Source organism: Elephas maximus, chromosome 3 (assembly GCF_024166365.1).
Source record: "Elephas maximus indicus isolate mEleMax1 chromosome 3, mEleMax1 primary haplotype, whole genome shotgun sequence".
NCBI lineage: Eukaryota > Metazoa > Chordata > Mammalia > Proboscidea > Elephantidae > Elephas > Elephas maximus.
The window spans coordinates 162,684,985-162,706,263 of NC_064821.1; the positions used below are offsets into that span (position 1 = coordinate 162,684,985).

The 21,279-nt window shown below is 42.7% G+C and overlaps 1 protein-coding gene across 5 annotated transcripts in view; it reads left to right on the plus strand.

Moving 5' to 3' along the window:
- Nucleotides 1-846: 846 nt before the first annotated feature.
- The window catches only part of VTCN1 (V-set domain containing T cell activation inhibitor 1), an 81,572-nt gene continuing 61,139 nt past the window's right edge, over nucleotides 847-21,279 (plus strand). For 2 of the 5 annotated variants that reach the window (XM_049879979.1, XM_049879978.1), the window contains exon 1: nucleotides 860-1,050. In XM_049879979.1, coding sequence (XP_049735936.1) covers nucleotides 894-1,050 — 157 coding nt within the window. In that variant the 5' untranslated portion in view covers nucleotides 860-893. Of the gene's footprint in view, nucleotides 1,051-21,279 lie in introns of all 5 variants that reach the window. The other 3 variants (XM_049879977.1, XM_049879980.1, XM_049879981.1) reach the window with 3 other exon arrangements.

Sequence of the window (21,279 nt, forward strand, 5' to 3'; positions counted from 1 at the left end):
GTTAGTCACTCCATCTGTAACTCTGAGAAGTTCCAGAAGGGTCATCTTGGTTTTCCCTCAAGGGCTTTTCTTAGATCCATCACTCAGTGGTGATGGATGACTGGAAGAGGGAAACTCAGGATCTGCTCCAGGCAGTTTGAGGTGGGCTGCTCTTTTTAAGGTCCATTGGGGGTTGGGTAGAAACTCTGGGTCTTTGGGGTGGGGTCATAATGTATAGAAATTATGGAAATAATTGCTCCCACTTCCCTCAGCCTCCCCAGACTCCGGATGGATCCACTTAGCACAGGCACCTCATAGGTTTCAGGGCATCACCCTTTTACTCACAGGGGAAAGGGAAGGATGTGGACCCTTTCTCATGTACTCCTCATTCCAACCTGATAAGAGATGTCTTGGGGAAAGGTAAAATAGTTTTCCCAAAGCCACAGGATTACTTACCCACCCCACTGCCATCGAGTCAACTTTGACTCATAATGACACTATAAGAAGAATAGAACCGCCCCATAGGGTTTCTAAGGCTGTAAATCTTTACGGAAGCAGGCTGCCACATCTTTCTTCCACTGACCTTTAGGTTAACAGTCGAATGCTTTAACTGCTGTGCCACCAGGGCACTGTTCTAGTCCTTCCTTATTTTGAGATAAAATCTCCCTCTCTAAAGCTCTCTTCCACAGAGTTAGTAGGAAAAGACTTGTGCTGAATACAAACCCTGAAGTAGGAGCCTGAGAAGCTTTCCCTTCTGCCCCTCTCCCTGTGGTTAAGGCTTGGAAAGGCAACTCTGAGAGCTTGGCTTCCCGTTCCCTGGGAGCAGCCCCTGTGCCTGCAGGGAACTCTGCGCAGCATCACTGTTTCCTCATACCTGAGCCATCCACCAGCCTGCTGCATGCACCACTCCTGACATGAGCACACTATTTAAGAGCAGCACACAGGAGCTGGCAGTGAGTCACATCACCTGGGAGGGCAGCAGCAGCTCCATACACTCCAGCACCCAGCTGTGCCGTGGAAAGAGATCCTTCCCCTCACCATGGCTTCCCTGGGGCAGATCATCTTCTGGAGGTAGTGTACTCTTCTTTCTATCCTCACAGGTAATGGGAACAGGGGTGAGGTTTTTCAGGGGTGCTGAGGGCAGCTGGGCTGTCTCACAGGGCCCCACCTGTACCCTTATCTGATCCAGCATTGGGCTGGCAGTAGCCTGGTCAGGCAAGAGCCTAGCTGGACTCGATTTAACATCACACCCCAGCCACTCAGGGCACCCATTCAGGGTTTGAGAAGCTTTTGGTTGGCAGCTGGCATAGAAGGCTGGCACCTGCTAGGGCAGCTCTGGACCGAGGAGAGTACGTGCTAGGCTGACAGCTCCACTGAGAGGTCAAGACTTTTGTGAGGGCACTGAGCAGGGTGGCATGGGCTGCTTAGTGGGAAGGAAGGGGATCAATGATAGATGGTGGTCTGCCTCTCCCTGGGATACAAATTATGGAAATAATGCAAGGGAGCCCTGTGGACAGCCCCCAGGATGAAGAAGGTAAACATGCTTTGTCTGTTCTGTGTGGGTGTGATTTCTCGGTATTGCTGAGGAATTCACACCAACATCCCTCCCCATCTCACTCCCCAGCTCAATGGAGTCCCTTGTTTTCCTGGGAGCTCCTTGGAGGGAAGACCCCGGCCGCTGCTGCTATTGCTGCTGCCAAAAAAAGACCGTTACCCTGTTACCTCAGGCCAGAGCTTGCCCCCACCTGCAGCTGGGCTGGGGAAGTGGAAAGATACATTAAAAAAAAAAAATCAGGAGAAGCAGGAGCAAGAGAACTGGTGTAAAATGTTGTTGATCCAAATAGTGTAAAATCCACATAGATGAGTAGAATGGAGAAGGTGGAGAATTAAAAGCTGAGAGGAGGAATTATGGGACTAGCTACTTGCCCAGAATTAAAGGGGGAAAAAAAGTTCCCTCCCTTTTGCTTCTCTTAGCCACATTCTAGTTGTCTCTTTTCCCCTCAGAACATGTCTTTCTGGAAGGAAAGAGATGGAAAATGAAAGTTTTTCTTGAGATGGCTGGTGATTCAGAGTCAGTCACAATTCGTGATGATTAGGAAGACTGTTACTTGTTGATTCTAGAGGTTGTCTGAGGGACTAAGCTAATTTCTCAGTGTCTTTTCCAAGGAAAGGAAGAAAAGAAGGGGGAGGGGAGAGAAAGAAGGTAAGCTCAGATTAACGTTGAAAAGTTTGTGGAGTGGCAGAAACAACAGTATTTTCCCAGAGGCCACCTAGAAAATTCTCTGCCTTAAAATGTCAGCTCCCTCATTTGTGTTAATCTGAAATCACCAATCCCATTGCAGGAGTGGAGGGGACTCCTGAGATCGGCAGGGACTGCTTGGGCAGCATTCCCCTTCCTGTGCCCCACAACAACACTGTGCTCTGTCTGATCCCTGGAAAAGCAGAAGGTGGTGGGGGGTTTCTTTTTTAGACTTTAGTGCCCCTTGAGAATGTCTGTAAGAATCACTGGTCCTACTTCAGAGAAGCTAACGTTTTGGGAACCCGTTCTATCTACCACACCTGCCTGCACTAGGTGGTTCAGAGTAGCAGTCTCCTGTAATCCTCACCACAGCCCTGTGAGGTCACCTCAGAGAAGTTAAGTCATTTGCTACAGGCCACACAACGGGAAAGGAGTAGGGTGGCATTTAATTCCACTCTATCTAGCTCTGAAACCCTAAACTTTCTCCATCGTGCCATTCTTATTTTCCGATGGCTTGCCTTCCTGCCTGTCCCAGCTCCCCCACCCGCATTTCTTGGCTCCATGGATGTGAAACACTCCTCATGCAACAAGTGGCTTTGTTGTTCCAAGGACTGACATGTGGGCTTTCTAATAATACATTACAACCAGCCTGACTGGTTTTGCTGGAGGATCAGCAGGAGGTGGGTGTTCAAAATGTGGATCCCCCACCCTTTGGAGACCCACTGGAATCAACAGAGGCTCTTCTTGTTGGCCCCAGTCATTAGCTGTTTATACTCTGCAGTTGCAAAAGCAGCAACAAGCCCCAAGGGCAGCAGATCCTTTGTGCAAAGAGGCTACCAGGAAGGAGGTCACTGGGCAGCCTTGTGGGAAGCAGATTTTAGAGAGCTTGCCCCAGGGATGCAGGTGGGGCCCACCTGGGGGAAACTGATGTACGCTCCTGGCCCTAACAAGCCCTCTTTCTTTGACTTAATTTCATTAATGTATAATATTACCTTTTCTTGAGGTAATCATGACTGTTGGTGATGTGGGTCAGGTCGTAAGAGAACCTACTATCCTCTACAGACCCAGTGAACTATTCTCTTAAATAACTACCAGAGAGCTTAATAGCGTCAGTTCTTCCTCTCAAAAATGCATGCCAATCAGGGATGCAATGCTGGTGTGCAATGTCTACCGAGCCTGGCCTTCTTGGACCATTTAGGAGCTGTGTGCCCAGTAACATTCCCCCATGTGACATTTGTTGAGTGCCTTCTGTGAGCCATGGTCTAGGAGTCCAAGGATGGAAAAGTCAAGATCCCTGCTCTGGAGGCAGAGGTAGGGGATGGGGGAGGTGGTGGTGTTTAAGTTCTGTTCAATAATATTAACTGAGTATGTACTATGTGCTGGGTATTGCACTAAGCTCAAAGATGACTCAGATACTGACAAGATTACAGTCTAATGGAAGAGTAAGACTTTCAAACAGATGATTCCAACATACCATTCATGTCATGAGACAAAAAGCACAGGATGCAATGGGAGCACTTCCCTAACCTAAGGTTTAAGTTACCAGATGATGGCTGGGCCGAGCCTTGAAGGATGAGTTAGTATGATCCAAGTGAAGCAGGGTGGGAAAACTTACGAACCAGCATGGTATGTTGGAAAGCTACAAGCTACTCTGTATCATCACCAGAGCATAAAGTTTGAGGCAGGGAATGCTGAGAGGAGGTATGTAGGGGTCAGGTTTTATTGGGCCATATTTACCAAACTCAGAGCTAGGAATATATTGTTACTGATGAGACGCCATGGAGGGTGTTAAGCAGGGGAATCATGGTGGATTACTCCAGTGGCAGTGTGAAGGCATATAGGAAGACAGTATGCCTGGAGGCAAGGAGAACAGCTGGGAGCAGTTGCAGTCAAAAGGATAAGGAATAATAAGGAATAAAGACCTAAATTAGAGAATGGTAATGTTACTGCAATTTTGCGAGTTAGAGCCGCCTGCCACAAATAGCCAATTCTTGAGACAGGGGAGAGGTGGGTAGCAAGAGCTTTATTAGATATACCGGTATATGGAGACAGAGGGGAATGATCTTCTCCTAAAGTCGTTTGTCTCACCAGACTACCGATGTTTTCGGGTTTTTAAGGGAAAAGGGGCCATAAGTTTTAGGGACTTGTGGAATGTGTGCTCTCTTTCTTCTGTTTGGTTTTGGTGGTCGTATCTCAAACATGTTGCTCTTTTCTTGCCATTATCCCATCAGCTCAGGGGGTAGCTGGCGCCATTCTTCATCTTTTTCGACAGGGTTAGATCAATATCACTTGTTTTCCAGTCTTAGAGGAAACATTGGTTAACACTTAACCATCTGGGGAGCTAACATCTTACTTGGAGCCAGGGATGGGCTGGGAGAGAGAAAGAAGAAGGAAAAAAATTGGCTCAGGACTGTTCAAGATATGGATGAGCAGTCTGTTTAAGTAACAGGGATCAGGAGGAGGCACAGCGGTTCAAGAAATATTTAAGACTTGAAATTGGTGATGAGTGATTGGAGGAGCAGGTAGAATGGAGTAGAATAGGAGTGAATGAAGCAAAGGGTGGAGCCTGGAATGACTCCTGTGTTTCTAGACTGGGCAGAGTGAGTTGAGGGAGAGGAAAGGGAGATGAGAGTTAACTTTGAGGTATGTTGAATTTGAGGTTCTAGCTGGAAATGTTCAGCAGGCAACAGAAGGCATGAGACTGAAAGTGGGACAGGTCAGAGCTCACAGGCAGAGAATGGTCATATGACATGTCTTCTAAGCAGAGCTTGTAGGGGGAGAGGAGCAAGAGGCTAGTGATGAGAAGTTGAAGAACACCAACATTTAAGGGAGGGTAGAGGAAAAGGAGTAGAGGAGAAGGAAGGCTGAAGGGTTAGGAAAAGACTAGAATAGAGAAGTCTCATGGATGTTAACAGAGCAGAGTTTCAGGGCATACCTAGGACTAGTAGGACTGTCATACAGGATGGCATCAGGCTTGGCACTAATGGGGACATACAATCCAGACAAGAGTATAGACTATGCATCCTTGAAATAGAACTCGGATGGTTTTACTGTGAAAGTGAACAGGACATTACTTCCAAGTAGCTTCTAAACCTAAATGAGGCCAAGAGAGATTTTGATCCTCCAAGTCTAGCATCACAATGCTTATGAATACACATTGTGTAGAGAGAGAGATGATAGTCAGCAGTGAAGAACAACTCCTGCTTGACATCTGCTAGGGGCTGTACCATCTGGCAGCTCTTCTTCCAGACAGGAGAGACACAAGCTGAAGCAGAAGTGAAGCTAACTGACACAGATTTCAATTACCTTTCCTTTCTCTTCCTCCCTTCCTCCCTCCTTCCTTCCTTCCCTCTTTCCTTTCCTATTTCCTGGATTCTTCATCTGTCCCATTCTAATTTTTCTATCTGAAGCATTTAAGACTGGGGGAAATCACCAGAGACAATGGGATTGGTGAAGACATGTCAAAGGAGGGAAGCTGCTGGATGGAGAGGGAGCAGGAATCTCTTTATCAGAGGAGTGTGGATGAAACAGGGAATGAGGAAGGCCGGAGCAAAGGAGGCTCAGGTACCTTTGCTGTGGAATCCTGGTTTCCCATTTTCCGTAAGTTTTCAAGCTGATGCCTAACTCAAACATCTTAGACCTTGGAGGCTTGGCAACACTGTGCAAGTTTCCCTGATGAGAAAGCTTGGGGTAGACCGCAGCCACAGGGCATGTTGACACTTCAAACCCCACTGAGATAGGGAAGAATGGGTCTAACTTTTGGACTCTCTGACACTAAAATCTGATGCTGCAGGCCCTAGTTACCCAGAACAGACCCCATCCCCATGAACAGGATGGGAATCTAGAAGATGAGATAAATTGCACATTGGAGGAAAAAGGTTTAATGGGTGGCACTTGTCATCTTGCTCCCACAGGGGTACATTATATTCTCAGCCAATCTTCTTTCCCTATGTCCACCTGTTGAAATGTTTCTCATTTCTTTCAACATTCAAGTCAAATGTCACTTCTACTTTGAAGTCTTCCTAGATCTTTCTACTTGAAATTAATTGTTCCTTCTTTTATGTTCACAGTTGGCCATGTTCACAAATACCTGTTCCTGGTTCCCATCTGTTTCCTTCACTAGGATTATATCATCCAGGGGCTAGACTTTGTGTTTCTTCTGTTGTAAGGAGCCAGTGTAGCACTATGGTTATTCACCTGGTATCTGGAGTCAGGTTGCCTGGGTTCAAACCCTTACGCTATCATGAACCCTCACCCATATGAGCTTCACTTTCTCCATCTGTAAAATGAAGCTGATAATTGTACTTAACTCCTAGGATTGTGTCAATGACATGTGATAATTATGTGCCTGGCACATCTTAAGAGCTCCATAAATGTTAACAATTACTATAATCATTATTTGTAACGCCCTGTACAACACCTGGAATATGGCTGGCTCTCAATAAAAAAATTGTTAATCTCAACTCTACAGCTCCAATCTCTCTCCTGTCCCTGAAACATGCTGTTTTAGTAATCTAGTGCTGCTATAATAGGAATACCACAAGTAGATGGCTTTAAAAAAGAGAAATTTATTCTCTTACAGTTTAGGAGGCTAGAATTCTGAATTCATGGTGCCAGCTCAAGGGGAAGGTTTTCTCTATCAGTTCTGGGTGAAGGTTCTTGTTACCAATCTTCCCCTGGTCTAGGACTTTTTCAGCACAGGGATCCCAGGTCCAAATGACATGTTCCCTTCCTGGTTCTTCATTCTTGGTGGCATGAGATCCTTCACCTCTCTGCTCCATTCTCTCTTTTATATCTCAAAAGAGACTGACTCAAGATACAACCTAATCCTGTAGATTGAGTCCTGCCTCAATAACACAACTGCCTCTAATCTTTCCTCATTAACATCATAGAGATAGGATTTACAACACATAGGAATATCACATCAGATGACAAAATGGTAGACAACCACACAATACTGGGAATCATGGCCTAGCCAAGTTGACACACATTTTGGGGGACACAATTCAATCCATAACACAGGTGTTCCAGTGAGGGTATACTCTGGATGAACTACCACTGGGCTCTTTTAAAGACTGTTAACTCTAACAAAGGTCTGGAGAAAATTTATGTATCTCTCTATATTCTTGTGAAAAAGAAAAATCAAGTACTCCCCACCTGTTGTTGTCTATGAGTCTGAGGTACAATCCTTCTGTAAACCTGAGGATGACTTGTCGTTGCCGTTAGGTGCTGTCAAGTTGGTTCTGACTCGTAGCGACCCTATGTACAACAGAATGAAACACTGCATGATCCTCTGCCATTCTCACAATTGTTATGCTTAAGCCCATTGTTGCATCTACTATGTCAATCCATCTCATTAAGGGTCTTCCTCTCTTTCACTGACCTTCTACTTTAACAAGCATGATGTCCTTCTCCAGGGACTGGTCCCTCCCTCACACGTCCAAGGTATGTGAGATGATGTCTCGCTGTTCTTGCTTTTAAGGAACATTCTGCCTGTACTTCTAATCCAAGAAAGATTTGTTTGTTCTTCTGGCAGTCCATGGTATATTCAATATTATTCACCAACACCATAATTGAAAGGTACCAATTCTTCTTCAGTCTTCCTTATTTACTGTCCAGCTTTCACATGCATATGAGGTGATTAAAAACACCATAGCATGGGTCAGGCACACCTTAGTCTTCAAGGTGACATCTTTGCTTTTTAACACTTTATAGAGGTCTTTTGCAGCAGATTTGCCCAATGCAATGTGTCATTTGATTTCTTGACTGCTGCTTCCATGGGTGTTGATTGTGGATCCAAGTCAAATGAAATCCTTGACAACTTCCATCTTTTCTCCGTTTATCATGATGTCCAGTTGTGAGGATTTTTGTTTTCTTTATGTGAGGTGTAATACATACTAAAGACTCTGATCTTCAAAAGTAAGTGCTTCAAGTCCTCTTCACTTTCAGGAAGCAAGGCTGTGTCATCTGTGTAACGCAGGTTGTTAATGAGTCTTCCTCCAATCCTGATGCCCCATTCTTCGTATAGTTCAGCTCCTCAAATTATTTGCTCGGCATATGGATTAAATAAGCATGGTGAAAAGATACAACCCTGACACACATCTTTCCTGACTTTAAACCATACAGTATTCCCTTGTTCTGTTTGAATGACTGCCTCTTGGTCTGTGTACAGGTTCCTTATGAGCACAATTAAGTGTTTTGGAATTCCCATTCTTCGCAATGTTATCCATAATTTATTATGATCCACACAGTTGAATGTCTTTGCATAGTCAATAAAACATAGGTAAACATCTTTCTCGTATTCTCTGCTTTCAGCTAAGATCCATCTCACATCAGCAATGATGTCCCTAGTTTCACATCCTCTTCTGAATTTGGCTTGAATTTCTGACAGTATTCTGTCAACAGACTGCTGCAACCACTTTTGAATGGCCTTCAACAAAATTTTACATGTATGTGATATTAATGATTTTGTTTGATAACTTCTGCATTCTGTTGGATCACCTTTCTTTGAAATGGGTTCAAATATAGATCTCCTCCATTGGTTGGCCAGGTAGCTAGTTTCCAAATTTCTTGGTGTAGAAGAATGAGCACCTCCAGTGCTAAATTCATTTGTTGAAATATCTCAATTGGTATTCTGTCAGTTCCTGGAGACTTGTTTTTCACCAATGCCTTCAGTGCAGCTTGGATCTCTTCCTTCAGTACCATCGGTTCTTGATCATGCTACCTCCTGAAATGGTTGAATGTTGACCAGTTCTTTTTGGTACAGCGACTCTGTGTATTCCTTCCATTTTGTTTTGATACTTTCTGAGTCGTCTAATATTTTTCCTGTAGAATCCTTCAATATTGAAACTTGAGGCTTGAATTTTTTCTTCACTTCTTTCAGCTTGAGATATACTGAGAGTGTTCTTCCCTTTTGGTTTTCTATCTCCGGTCTTTGCACATGTCATTATAATACTTTGTCTTCTTGAGCTGCCCTTTGAAATCTTCTGTTTAGCTCTTTTACTTCATCATTTTGTCCTTTCACTTTAGCTACTCAACATTCAAGAGCAAGTTTCAGAGTCTCTTCTGACATCCATTTTTATCTTTTATTTTTTTCCTGTCTTTTTAATGACCTCTTGCTTTCTTCATGTATGATATCTTTGATGTCATTCCACAACTCATCTGGTCTTTGGTCATCAGTGTTCAATGCATCAAGTCGGTTCTTGAGATTGTCTCTAAATTTAGGTGGGATATACTCAAGGTTGTACTTTGGCTCTCATGGGCTCATTCTAATTTTCATAAGCTTGAACATTGACTTGCACTGATGGTTTATCCCACAGTCAGCCCCTGGCCTTGTTCTGACTGTTCAATGATATTAAGCTTTCCATCACCTTTTTCCACAGATATAGTTAATTTGATTCTTTTGTATTCCATCTGGTGAGGTCCATATGTATAGTCACCATTTAAATTTTCGAAAAAGGTATTTGTCATGAAGAAGTCATTGGTCTTGCAAAATCCTATCATGTGATCTCTGGCATCATTTTTATCAAGAAGGCCGTATTTTCCAACTACAAATCCTTCTTCGTTTCCAACTTTCACATGCCAATCACCAGTAATTATCAATGCATCCTGATTGCATGTTTGATCAATTTCAAACTGCAGAAATTGGTAAAAATCTTCAATTTCTTCATTTTGGGCCTTAGTGGTTGGTGTGAAAATTTGAATGATAGTCATATTAAGTCAAGGCATATGGATATTATCCTATCACTGACAACATTTGACTTCAGAATAGATCCTGAAATGTTGTTTTTGATGATGAATGCAATGTCATTCCTATTCAATTTGTCATTTGCGGTATAGAAGACCATATGATTGTCTGATTCATCATTGCCGATACCAGTCCATTTTAGCTCACTAATGCCTAGGATATCAATGTTTATGCTCTCCTTTTCATTGTTGATGATTTCTAATTTTCCTAGATTCATACTTCGTACATGCCACATTCCTATTATTAATGAATGTCTGCAGCTGTTTCTTCTCATTTTGAGTTGTGCCACATCAGCAAAAGAAGGTTCCAAAAGATTGACTCTTTTCACACCATTAAAGTCAACTTTACTTTGAGGAGGCAGCTCTTCCCTAGTCATCTTTTAAGTGCCTTCTAACCTGAGAGGCTTATCTTCTGGCACTGCATCAGACTATGTTCCACTGCTATTCATAGGTTTTCACTGGCTAATTTTTTTAGGAGTAGATCGCCAGGTCCTTCCTCCTAGTCTGTCTTAGTCTGGAAGCTCAGCTGAAAACTGTCCACTATGGGCGACCCTGCTGGTATATGAAATACCAGGGCCATAGCTTCCAGCATCACAGCAATACGCAAGCCCCCACAGTATGACAAACTGACAGACGCATGAGGGAGGATGCTAGGGTTTAAAATCTTTATTCAGTATCTGGTTCTTCCAACATCAAGTGTTAAAGGTGCTGGTAAAGAGCTTAAAGGTGGGTGAGGTGAGGTTGTGCAGCCCTTGTGTGTACAGCTCAGCATCTAAATCCTTCTAATGAGGAACTGCTGACTTTATAAATACCAACAGCCTTCAGGGGGCAGTTGGAGCTATGAAGAAGATGTCAGTAATGGTTAAGTTGGTAAATCACCTTACACTCCTAATTATCTCTATTTCATAGATGCAAATGTTGAAGCAAGATGACTTATTCAATGTTTCCAATTTGCCTATGCCAGAATCTAGAGTAGAACCAACAAGTTCCTACCTACTCTTTCTTCCAGACTTCTCTTAGAAAATTATCTTTCTCATCAGCTCTACCTTATCCCCTGCCACTTAAAGCAGGCCATAACTCATCACTAGCAACAATTCCCTCAGCTGTGGCAGAAGAATTCTTAGTCTGCTGAGAGAGGGAGCTGGAGCCTGTGGATTATCAGGCTCCTTGTCTGTGTGTTTCCGTAGCTGCTCTGGACAAGTGAAAGAACAAGAAGTTAACTGAAACTCAGTACAGAATTACATACTTTAAGAGCTGGAAGAGAACTCAGAAATTCAGCACAATCCTGCATTTTGTTGATGGCATAACCAAAATAAACTGAAACTCACTCGAGGGTCACGCAGCTAAAAAAAAAAAAAAGAAAATGACAGGACCCCATGTTGCCCAACGACTCTAATTAAAAATGGTGTTGGACCCCAGCAGATCATGTTTTACCCGAGCATCAGGGAACCCCACATCTGAAAGATCAAAGCCTCTTCCAACTTTTACCTTTGTCATACGAAGAAGGGGAAATAATGTGGATTCTGGAGTTAGTCTGACCTGTGTTTTTATTCCAGTTCTCCACTTCCTAGCTATGTGACTTTGAGTAAGTTACTTAACCTCTCTGTGTCTTCATTTCCTCATCAGTAAATTGGCGGTTAATAGTAGTACCTGCCCGATAACGTTGTTGTGAGGCCTAAATGAGTTAATACGTGTATAGACCTTAGCTACAGCAGTGCATAGCACCTAGCTAGCACTTTCTGCGTTAATTGCTCTTACTAAATTATTCCCTCCCATTGTTTTCACAGAAAAACAAAGAGACCTGGGGGGAAGGAAAGAATTGACAATAAGTCTAACAACAGCTGGGTTTAAGAAATCTTTGTGTCAGGAATTTTTTGGGATTTCAGTGAACTCAAGAGATATCTTCTTTCTAGTCCTTGTCCTGTGAGATGGGGGAAAATCCTTTGCCACCTTAGGTGGTAGACTAGATGAACTCTTAGGTCTTTGTCTCAACGTTCACTTCACATATTCAAAGTGCGGTCTGCACCAACAGCTTTAGCACCACCTGGATACTAGCTAATAAGGCAGAATCTCAGCCCTGGCCCAGAACCACAGAATCAAAATCTGCATTTTCCCAAGATTCCAGGTGAGGCATAAGTACATTAAAGTTTGAGAAGAAGAGACTTAGAGCAGTGTTTCTCAAAGTGTGGTCCCTGGAACCACAGAAGCAGAAAAAGAAATGAAGACGCATCAGTATCACCTGGGAACGCGTTAGAAATGGAAATTCTCAGACCCCACCCTAAACCTTCTGAATCAGAAACTCTGGGAGTAGGCCCAGCAATCTGTGCTTTACCAAGCCCACCAGGTAATTCTGATGCATGCTTAAGTTTGAGAATCACTGTATTAGCCTTCTCTGGGGCTCTTTGATTCCTCAGGGAAAGCTCAAAGATTTAATCCAGGTAGACATAAACTTTACCTGGGATCATGTAACATTTCACATTCCTTCTTAAGAAATGTTCTAGAGAGCAATGAATGGGCTTTGATGAGAACAAAGGAAAAAAACACAAAATTTCTGTACTGTCTTAGTCATCTAGTGCTGCCATAACAGAAATACCACAAATGGATGACTTTAACAAAGAGAAATTTATTTTCTCACAGTCTAGTAGGTTACAGTTCCAAATTCAGGGCATCTGCTCCAGCATAAGGCTTTCTCTTTCTGTCGACTCTGGAGGAAGGTCCTTGTCCTCAATCTTCCCCTGGTCGAGGAGCTTCTCAGTTGCAGGGGCCCTGTGTCCAAATGACGTGCTCTGTTCCTGGTGCTGTGTTCTTGGTGGTATAAGGTCCCCAACTGTCTGCTTGCTACCCTTTCCTTTTATCTCTTGAGAGATAAAAGGTGGTGCAGGCCACACCCCAGGGAAACTGCCTTTAGCTTGGACCAGGAAGGTGACCTGAGTAAGGATAGTGTTACAATCCCACCCTAATCCTCCCAACATAAAATTACAATCACAAAATGGAGGACAACCACACAATGCCGGGAATCATGGCCTAACAAAGTTGACACATATTTTTTGGGGGACACAATTCAATCCATGACATATAGATAAGAAATCCAGGTTGTACTTCTCTTTACATTAGTTTTGCACAATCCCTGACCACATGCCTGGAATGTTTCAGATTTACTACCACATCACTTCCAAATATATTCCCACTGCTCCCAGCACAGCAGTAATGTAAGAAAGGGCAGACATTTTCCCCCACTTCTTTTTCTGCAGATTTAGAATGAAAAATTTCATAGAATAAAAACCGTGAAAGATTTGAGAGACAGAGAAAAAAAAAAATTAAAGCAACTGTAAAATTTAGAGGCATTGAATTGTCTCTTGTAGCTTCCTATCTTGGCTCCTCATTGTGATCTCTTTCCTCCCCCTCCAGAATGGCCATTTCAATTTCACACATCCCTTCTCTCTTCAGTCCTCTTGCAACAACCCTACTGTTTCCTTCTGTCCAGTCTCAAATGATTATCTTGCTTCATCCTTCACTGAGAAAATAGAGACCAGCAGAATGGTACAGCTTCTCCAAAGCTACCTGCTACCCTCACCTGGGCCCTTTCTTTCTTCCTTCTCTCTCGGTACAAGGGAATGTGCCCAGCTCCTGTCAAAGGTCAACCCCTCCACCATGCCTCGGATCCATCCCACCTGGCCTGCTCATAAATCCCTCTGAGCCAGCATCATCAATCTCTCTTCCACTACTTGATTTATTCCCCTGAGTATGCAACCCATACATCAGTATTTTCGGTCTTAAAAGAAAAACCCTCCCAAGGCCTAACAACCTCTCCAGCTACCACCCAGTTTCTCTTTTTCCATTCTCAGCAAACTTGTTGAAAGTGTTACCTGCAGTTATTGACCTTAGTGATTTACAGGCATTGTTAACCGTGTTAAACCATAGTGGCCCTATAAGACAGAGTAGAACTGCCCCATAGGGTTTCCAAGTAGCGGCTGATGGATTCGAACTGCCGACCTTTTGGTTAGCAATCGTAGCTCTTAACCACTGCACCACCAGAGCTCCTACAGGCATTGTGGAGGAGTGTAATGTAGTGGGTCTGAGTACAGACTGGAGCCAGGCTGCCTGGGTTCCAGTCTCAGCTCTGCCACTTCATAGCTGTGTGGCCTGAAAAAAAAAAAAAAAAAGCCCGTTGCCGTTGAGCTGATTCTGACTCACAACAACCCTACAGGACAGCGTAGAACTGCCCCACAGGGTTTCCAAGGCACAGCTAGTGGATTCAAAATGCCAGCCTTTTGGTTAGCAGCCATAGCTCTTAACCACTGTACCACTAGGCTCTATGTATCCTCTCTGGACTAAATTTCTCATCTGTAAAATGAGAATAATGTTAGAATTTATATCACAAGTGTGTGTGAAGATTCCATGAGTTAAAACACATAAAGTCCTTGCCATAGAGTCAATTCCAGCCCATAGCGACCCTACAGAACAGAGTAGAACTGCCCTGTAGGGTTTCCAAGGAATAGCTGGTATACTGGAACTCCAGCATTTTAGTTAGCAGCCATATCACTTAACCACTGTGCCACCAGGGCTCCATAAATTCCTTAGCAGACACTTACTGTAAACCAGGTATTCTGCTATTTTTATTCTCTCCTCAACTTATTCTAGTTGTATTTTTCCCCAATCATGCCAAGATATTGCTCCTGTCAATGTCTCCAATGACCTCCATGTTGTTAAGTCTAATGTTTACTTCTCTGGCCTTATCTTACTTATCTTCTCAAAGCATTTGACACAGATGTCTTCACTATCTCCTTCTTGAAATAGTTTCTTCTCTCGGTTTCCATTATATTACACTCTCCTAATTCCCTGCCCTCCCATCCCACCCTGTGACACAGGTCTTATTTCTTGGAGTTTGCCTCTGCTTCTCTGTGACTGGTCTGGTGGTAGCATCTTTGTCTGTTGCTGCCATACAAATCGAAACCACCCAGCTCTGCTGCCAGGGAACCTCTGGTGTTAGAACACATCCTTTCATTCATTTCTTAGATTTAATGATTGACTACCGTTTGCCAAAAGTTCTCAGGATCCAAGAACAGAACATAACAGTATAGGGACAATTGTTTAAAGTAGCTAGTGTTAGCTTCAGAGCAGAAATAAAGTCCTATAAGGCTAAGTAGGGTTAGCCATGTAATAGCAAATGCTGTTGTGGAAGGGAGTGCCTTCTAGATTTCAAGGAACCCCAGCCAACTGCCCTTAAAGCTGGGATAAGGTTTCTAGACAGATCCCAGTGGAAAACTCTATGGTAGGATATAGTTAGACAAGGAAATACTGTGATTAAAAAGAAGCTGAGCTTTGATTTTAGTTTCAACCTGTCCAGCTTCTCATCCTTTTTCTTCTTTCTTCCATTTTTGAACAGAGGCCAAGCCTTGAGAAGTAGCCAGAGTTGAAGGAAAGTCATGATGCCTTTCTGTATGGCCTTAGGTCAGGGAGTCTTTGTCTAATGGCCTGAAAAGAGGACCCCTGAAATGTGGCAAAAGCCATCCAAGTCTTCAAGCCCCACTATTCCGGTCAACTTGAGGGGTAACCTTGGGCCCAGCTCCGTAGGTACTTCCCTGTTAAGGGGTTCTGCCTTTTGTGTATTTACTTATGCCAGCTCCTTCAGAAGGACAGTATGCAAGGAATGTTGGGGACAGCCCAGGAACAAGGCTGCTTTGGGAGTGGGTCAGGGGGAGAGGACTCAAGAACGTCCCTTATATAGAGAGATTTCCTCACTGAGTACTGGGGACAGAGGGGTGCTCCTCAGTTACAGTGCCTTTCTGGTCAGCAGCTCCATGATTCCCTTGGGCTATGCCAACCTTACCCTTCATCTACAGACTGCTGAGGGGCTGTTGGGGCGTCATTCCAAGTTAGACTAGGAAGACATTTCCCATGGACACAGCTTGAAAGCTAGATTCCCAAGTCAGCCCACATAAGTCTATGAAATGCTTACTGTAGCTGAAAGTTTGTGTTTATGAAAGAAATGTTTTCTACTATTTTCCTTTTCCATTATAAATGTGCATACCCTGGTGGCATAGTGGTTAAGTGCTACGGCTGCTAACTAAGAGGTCGGCAGTTCAAATCTGACAGGCGCTCCTTGGAAACTCTATGGGGCAGTTCTATTCTGTCCTATAGGGTCGCTATGAGTTGAAATTGACTCAACGGCAGTGGGGATTATAAATGTGCAGTATTTCTAGAAACCGTGGGATTCAATAGGTTTTTGAGGCCTTGCTGAGAAAGCTGATTGACACTTATAAATTGGGTTGTTATAGGATCCTGTTCGCAACTTCAAATAACCAACATGAACACAGACTTTTAGAAAGCAGCCACTGGATTCTGGGAATGCCGTTAGGTTTTGGGATCTAGAAGAGCTGATCCTTCATTTGTGAGGGAAGAGAGAGGGCCCTCCAGAGGCAATGTTTTACCTGTCTCTTGGGCCTTTGACTCCACCCAGCTCAATAAGATGACCAGAGACGTAATTTACCAAAGTCTTGGCTGCTAGTAGTCATCTCCTTAATACTAGTCTCCCACCTGGAAAGAACAGAGGGAGAGGCATTGGGGTTTTCCCAAAGGACTGCCTGACATGGACTCATAGCCTAAGAAATAACTGGTGTGATTTTTTTTTTTTTTAATTGCGAAAACAGTGTAATAACAACATCCAAGGAAATTTCGAAGAAAGAAAACAAAAAGTCATCTATGGTTCTAGCAGTGTAAACAATTATTTTCTTTTTTGTTGCTGCTCCTTTCAAGTCTGTAACCAAATGCAAATGATTTTTACATAGTTAATAGTGTGTACCCTTTTGTATTCTGCTTTCTCCATTAAATATTTACATATTAAGCTAAATATTTAAGCAGTTTTACAGTTTAAAAAAAACCTTTCATCTAACACACTGCAACAATTGTAACTCTACATATAGTAACTTAAATTTTCTGCACTTATATTGGGTTGGGAAACGTCATATTTGGCCAGCCTTCCTGGAAATTCAGCCCAGAGGTCTGGTGGGCTTCCCCCACCTGCCTTGTGGAAATCTTCCCACTCTGCTGTTCTCATTACCCTGTTGCATCTGAGCATCATCTGGTCCAAGCAATATGAATGACTCAAGTGCCTAACAGTCTTTGTATTTAAGTACCTAAGGCAATAGTTCCCAAAGTGAGTTCTGAGGTCTCTGGCACTGCAAGAAATTGCCCCCAGAAGGGTTCTATAGTCAAGCAAGTTTGGAAGTGCTAGATAAATATTAGGCTGGACCAAAAGAAATTGCCAGTGTTCATTGTTTTTGACCCATTTCAAATGGTTCAAGCTAATATATACGCCTCTTGTGTATTTACTGAGGAACCCTGGTGGTACAGTGGTTAGAGTACTCAGATGCTAGGCAAAAGGTCAGCAGTTCAAACCTACCAGCCGCTCCTCAGGAGAAAGATATGGCAGTCTGCTTCCATAAAGATGCACAGCATCGGAAATCCTATGCGGTAGTTCTGCTCTATCATATAGAGTCGCTATGAGTAGGAATCCACTCAATGACAGTGGGTTTGTTTTTTGGAGTTTTTTCTGTTTGTTTGGACATTTACTGTGCATATTAGCATATTAAAGGCCTTGGAAAGTCCTATAATTAAAGAAATCTGATTGTGATTACCTAAGATTATGAAAATTAATTGGTCTACATAATCTTTTCTAAAATAGTGCTTATCAAGGCACCCTTTGGGAAACTAGGGGCTAGGTGGTTACAAAAGAAGTCATGAGTAGAAAAAAAATCATGTTAATGTGGGTGCATGGGTGCAGGACATGATCACGCCATCCAAACTGGACATGGATGGTTGACTGAGAAAATGCCCCAGAGACAAAGGGCAAGCTTCATTCCTGGGAATGTCTGTCCATCTTTCATATTCAAAATCATCATATTTTTTAAACCTCCTCCTTCTACAGTAATTCTTCCTTGATTAGCCTTGCCCCAACCTGGCTTTTTCCTAACTAACCTTTGTCCTTTCCCCCCAACATAAAAGTGCAGGGACGATTCACAAGCGACATCAATATCTCACCCCATATTCCCCAAAGGACAGATACTAAATAAACACAGCATATTATTTTGTCCACTCTCTCATTATTATAATTATCAATTAGTTCATCTTTTCAGGGTATTATTATCATCCCAGTTTATAGGTGTTCATCTAATTTTCTTACAACTAATTTAATCTGGATGCAGGGAGGGGAGTTAGCACCGGTTGCTGGTGCCACTGGGGAGCATCGCACGCATGCCAGATAAAGAACAGTGTGCGATGTTGAAGGTACATGCAGCCAGGTTTTTTTTTTTTTTTTTAATTGTGTTTTAGGTGGAAGCTTACAGCACAAATTAGTTTCTCATTCAAAAATTTATACACAAATTGTTTTGTGACATTGGTTGCAATCCCCACAATATGTCAGCACTCTCTCCTTTTCCCTTTACACCTCGGGTTCCCTGTGTCCATTTGTCCAGTTTTCTTATCCCTTCCTGCCTTCTCATCTTTGCACTGGGGTAGGTGTTGCCCATTAGGTCTCCTATACTTGACTGAACTAAAAAGCACTTCCTCATAAGTGTTATTGTTTGTTTTATTAAAAAAACAAAAACCCATTGCCATCGAGTGGTACTGACTCATAGTCACCCTACTAACTGATAGTGACCCTACAGGACAGAGTAGAACTGCTCCATAGGGCTTGCAAGGAGCTGCTGGTGGATTTGAGCTGCTGACCTTTTGGTTAGGACCAGTAGCTCTTTACCACTGCACCACCAGGGCTCACTTGTGTTGTTTGTTTGTTTTTATAGGCCTGTCTAATCTTCGGCTGAAAGGTGGCCTTTGGGAGTGGCTTCAGTTCTGAGTTAGCACAGTGTCCAGGGACCATAGACCATGGTCCCTCCAGTCTCTGTCAGACCAGTAAGTCTGGTCTTTTTTTGTGAATCTGAATTTTGTTCTGGATTTTTGTCTCCCTCTGTCCAGAACCCTCTATTGTGATCCCTGTCAGAGTGGTTGGTGGTGGTAGCTGGGCAGCATCTATTTCTTCTGGGCTCAGGCTGGTGGAGTCTGTGGTTCATGTGGTCCATTAGTCCTTTGGACTGATAATTTCCTTGTGTCTTTGTTTTTCCTCATCCTCCTTTGCTCCAAACGTGATGGGACCAATAGATGTATTTTAGATGGCTGCTCCCAAGCTTTTAAGACCCCAGATGCTACTCACTAAAGTAAGATGTAGAACATTTTCTTTATGAACTATGTTATGGCAATTGACCTGGATGTCCCCAGAGACCACAGTCCCCAGCCCTCAGCCCCAGTAACTCGGTCCCTCAAGGTGATTGGGTGTATCTAGGAAGCTTCTATGGCTTTGCCTTAGTCGTGTTGACTTTCCCTATATTGTGTGTTGTCTTTCCTCTCACCAAAGTTAACAGACGTCTCCCATCTAGTTACTGATTTCCTCTCCTTTCCCCTCCTCTGCCTCATTACCATCAAAGGTGGGTTTTTTTCTGTGTGTAAACCTTTTCTTGAGTTTTTATAATAGTGGTCTCATACAATATTTGTCCTTTTGTGATTGACTTATTTCACTCAGCTTAATGCCCTCCAGATTCATCCATGTTGTAAGATGTTTTGAGGATTCACCATTGTTCTTTATCATTGCATAGTATTCCATTGCGTGTATACACCATAATTTGTTTATCCATTCATCTGTTGATGGGTACATAGGTTGTGTCTATCTTTTTTGCTACTGTGAATAATGTTGCAGTGAACATGGGTACTCATATGTCTATTTGTGTGATGGCTCTTATTTCTCTAGAATATATTCCTAGGAATGGGATTTCTGGATCATATGATATTTCTGTTTTTAGCTTTTTAAGGAGGCACCATATCATTTTCCATAGTGGCTGTAGCATTTTACATTCCCACTAGCAATGCATAAGAGTTTCAGTCTCCCCACAACCTCTCCAACGTTCGTTATTTTGTGTTTTTTAGATTAGTGTCAGTAATGTTGGGGTGAGACCATATCTCAATGTAGTTTTGATTTGCTTTTCTCTAATGGCCAAAGATTGTGAGCATTTCCTCATGTGTCTGTTAGCCACCTGAATGGTTTCTTTGGTTAAGTGTCTATTCATGTCTTTTGCCCATTTTTTAATCAGACGATTTGTCTTTTCATTGTTGAGGTGTTGAAGTATTTTATAGATTTTAGAGACAAGACCCTTGTTGGATATCATAGCCAAAAAATTTTTCCCAGAATTCTTTTTTTTTAATTTTATTATGTTTTTGGTGGAAGGTTACACAGCAAATTAGGTTTCCATCTGACAATTTCTATGCAAATTATTCAGTGACATTATTACATTTTTCACAATGTGTCACCATTCTCTTTAATTGCATTCTGGTTGCTCCATTTCTAGTACTCTACTTTCCCTGGCCCCTTATCTTCTCATCATTGCTATAAAGTAATTGTTGACCTTTTGGTCTCATATAGAATGGTTTTTTAGTGGAGCATCATACTCATGGGTAATATCCTTTATTTTGTGCTCCAGTCTGTTATTTCACTAAAAGATGACCTCAGGGGATAGTTTCAGTTCAAAGTTTAAAGAGTATCTCATGGAGTCCTCTAGTCTCAACCAGTCCAGTAAGTCTGCACGTTTTAAGAATTTGAGTTTCATTGCACATTTTCTCCTGTTCTATCAGGGTCCATCTATTATGGCCCTGATCAGAACAGTTGGTACTGGTAGGCAAGCACCATCTAGTTCTTCTGGTCTCAGGGTAGATGAGACCATGGCTCACGTAAGCTATTAGCCCTGTAGACTAGTTTCTTCTCTTAGACTTTCTTTTCCTTTTTCTCTCTTGCTCCTGGTAAGTAGAAAGCAATAGTTGTATCTTAGATGGTTGCTAACAAGCTTTTAAGATCCCAGGTGCTGTTCACCTACTAGGATGCAGAACATGAACTTTGTGAACTATATTATGCCAACTGACAGAGTTGTCCCATGAGACTAAGGTCCTAAGCCCTCAAACCCAGGAAACTAATCTTGCAAGGTGTTTGGTTATGTCTAAGAAGTGATGGCACTGGGTAAGAAGTATCTGTAAATATGTCCTCTATGAATATATACACATGCACACACATATCTGTATGTACATATATATATAGATACTTCTATACTTGCACACATATGTACTCACTTGTACCTACTGGTACACATATATGCCTATACACCTATATATGTGACCATACTCTTATTTTTTTGGTTATTGTTGGTGTTGTTTCCAAATTATTGTAGCCAGAATTTGAATTTGTTTCCTCCCACCCCCCACCACCAGAACCAAATAAA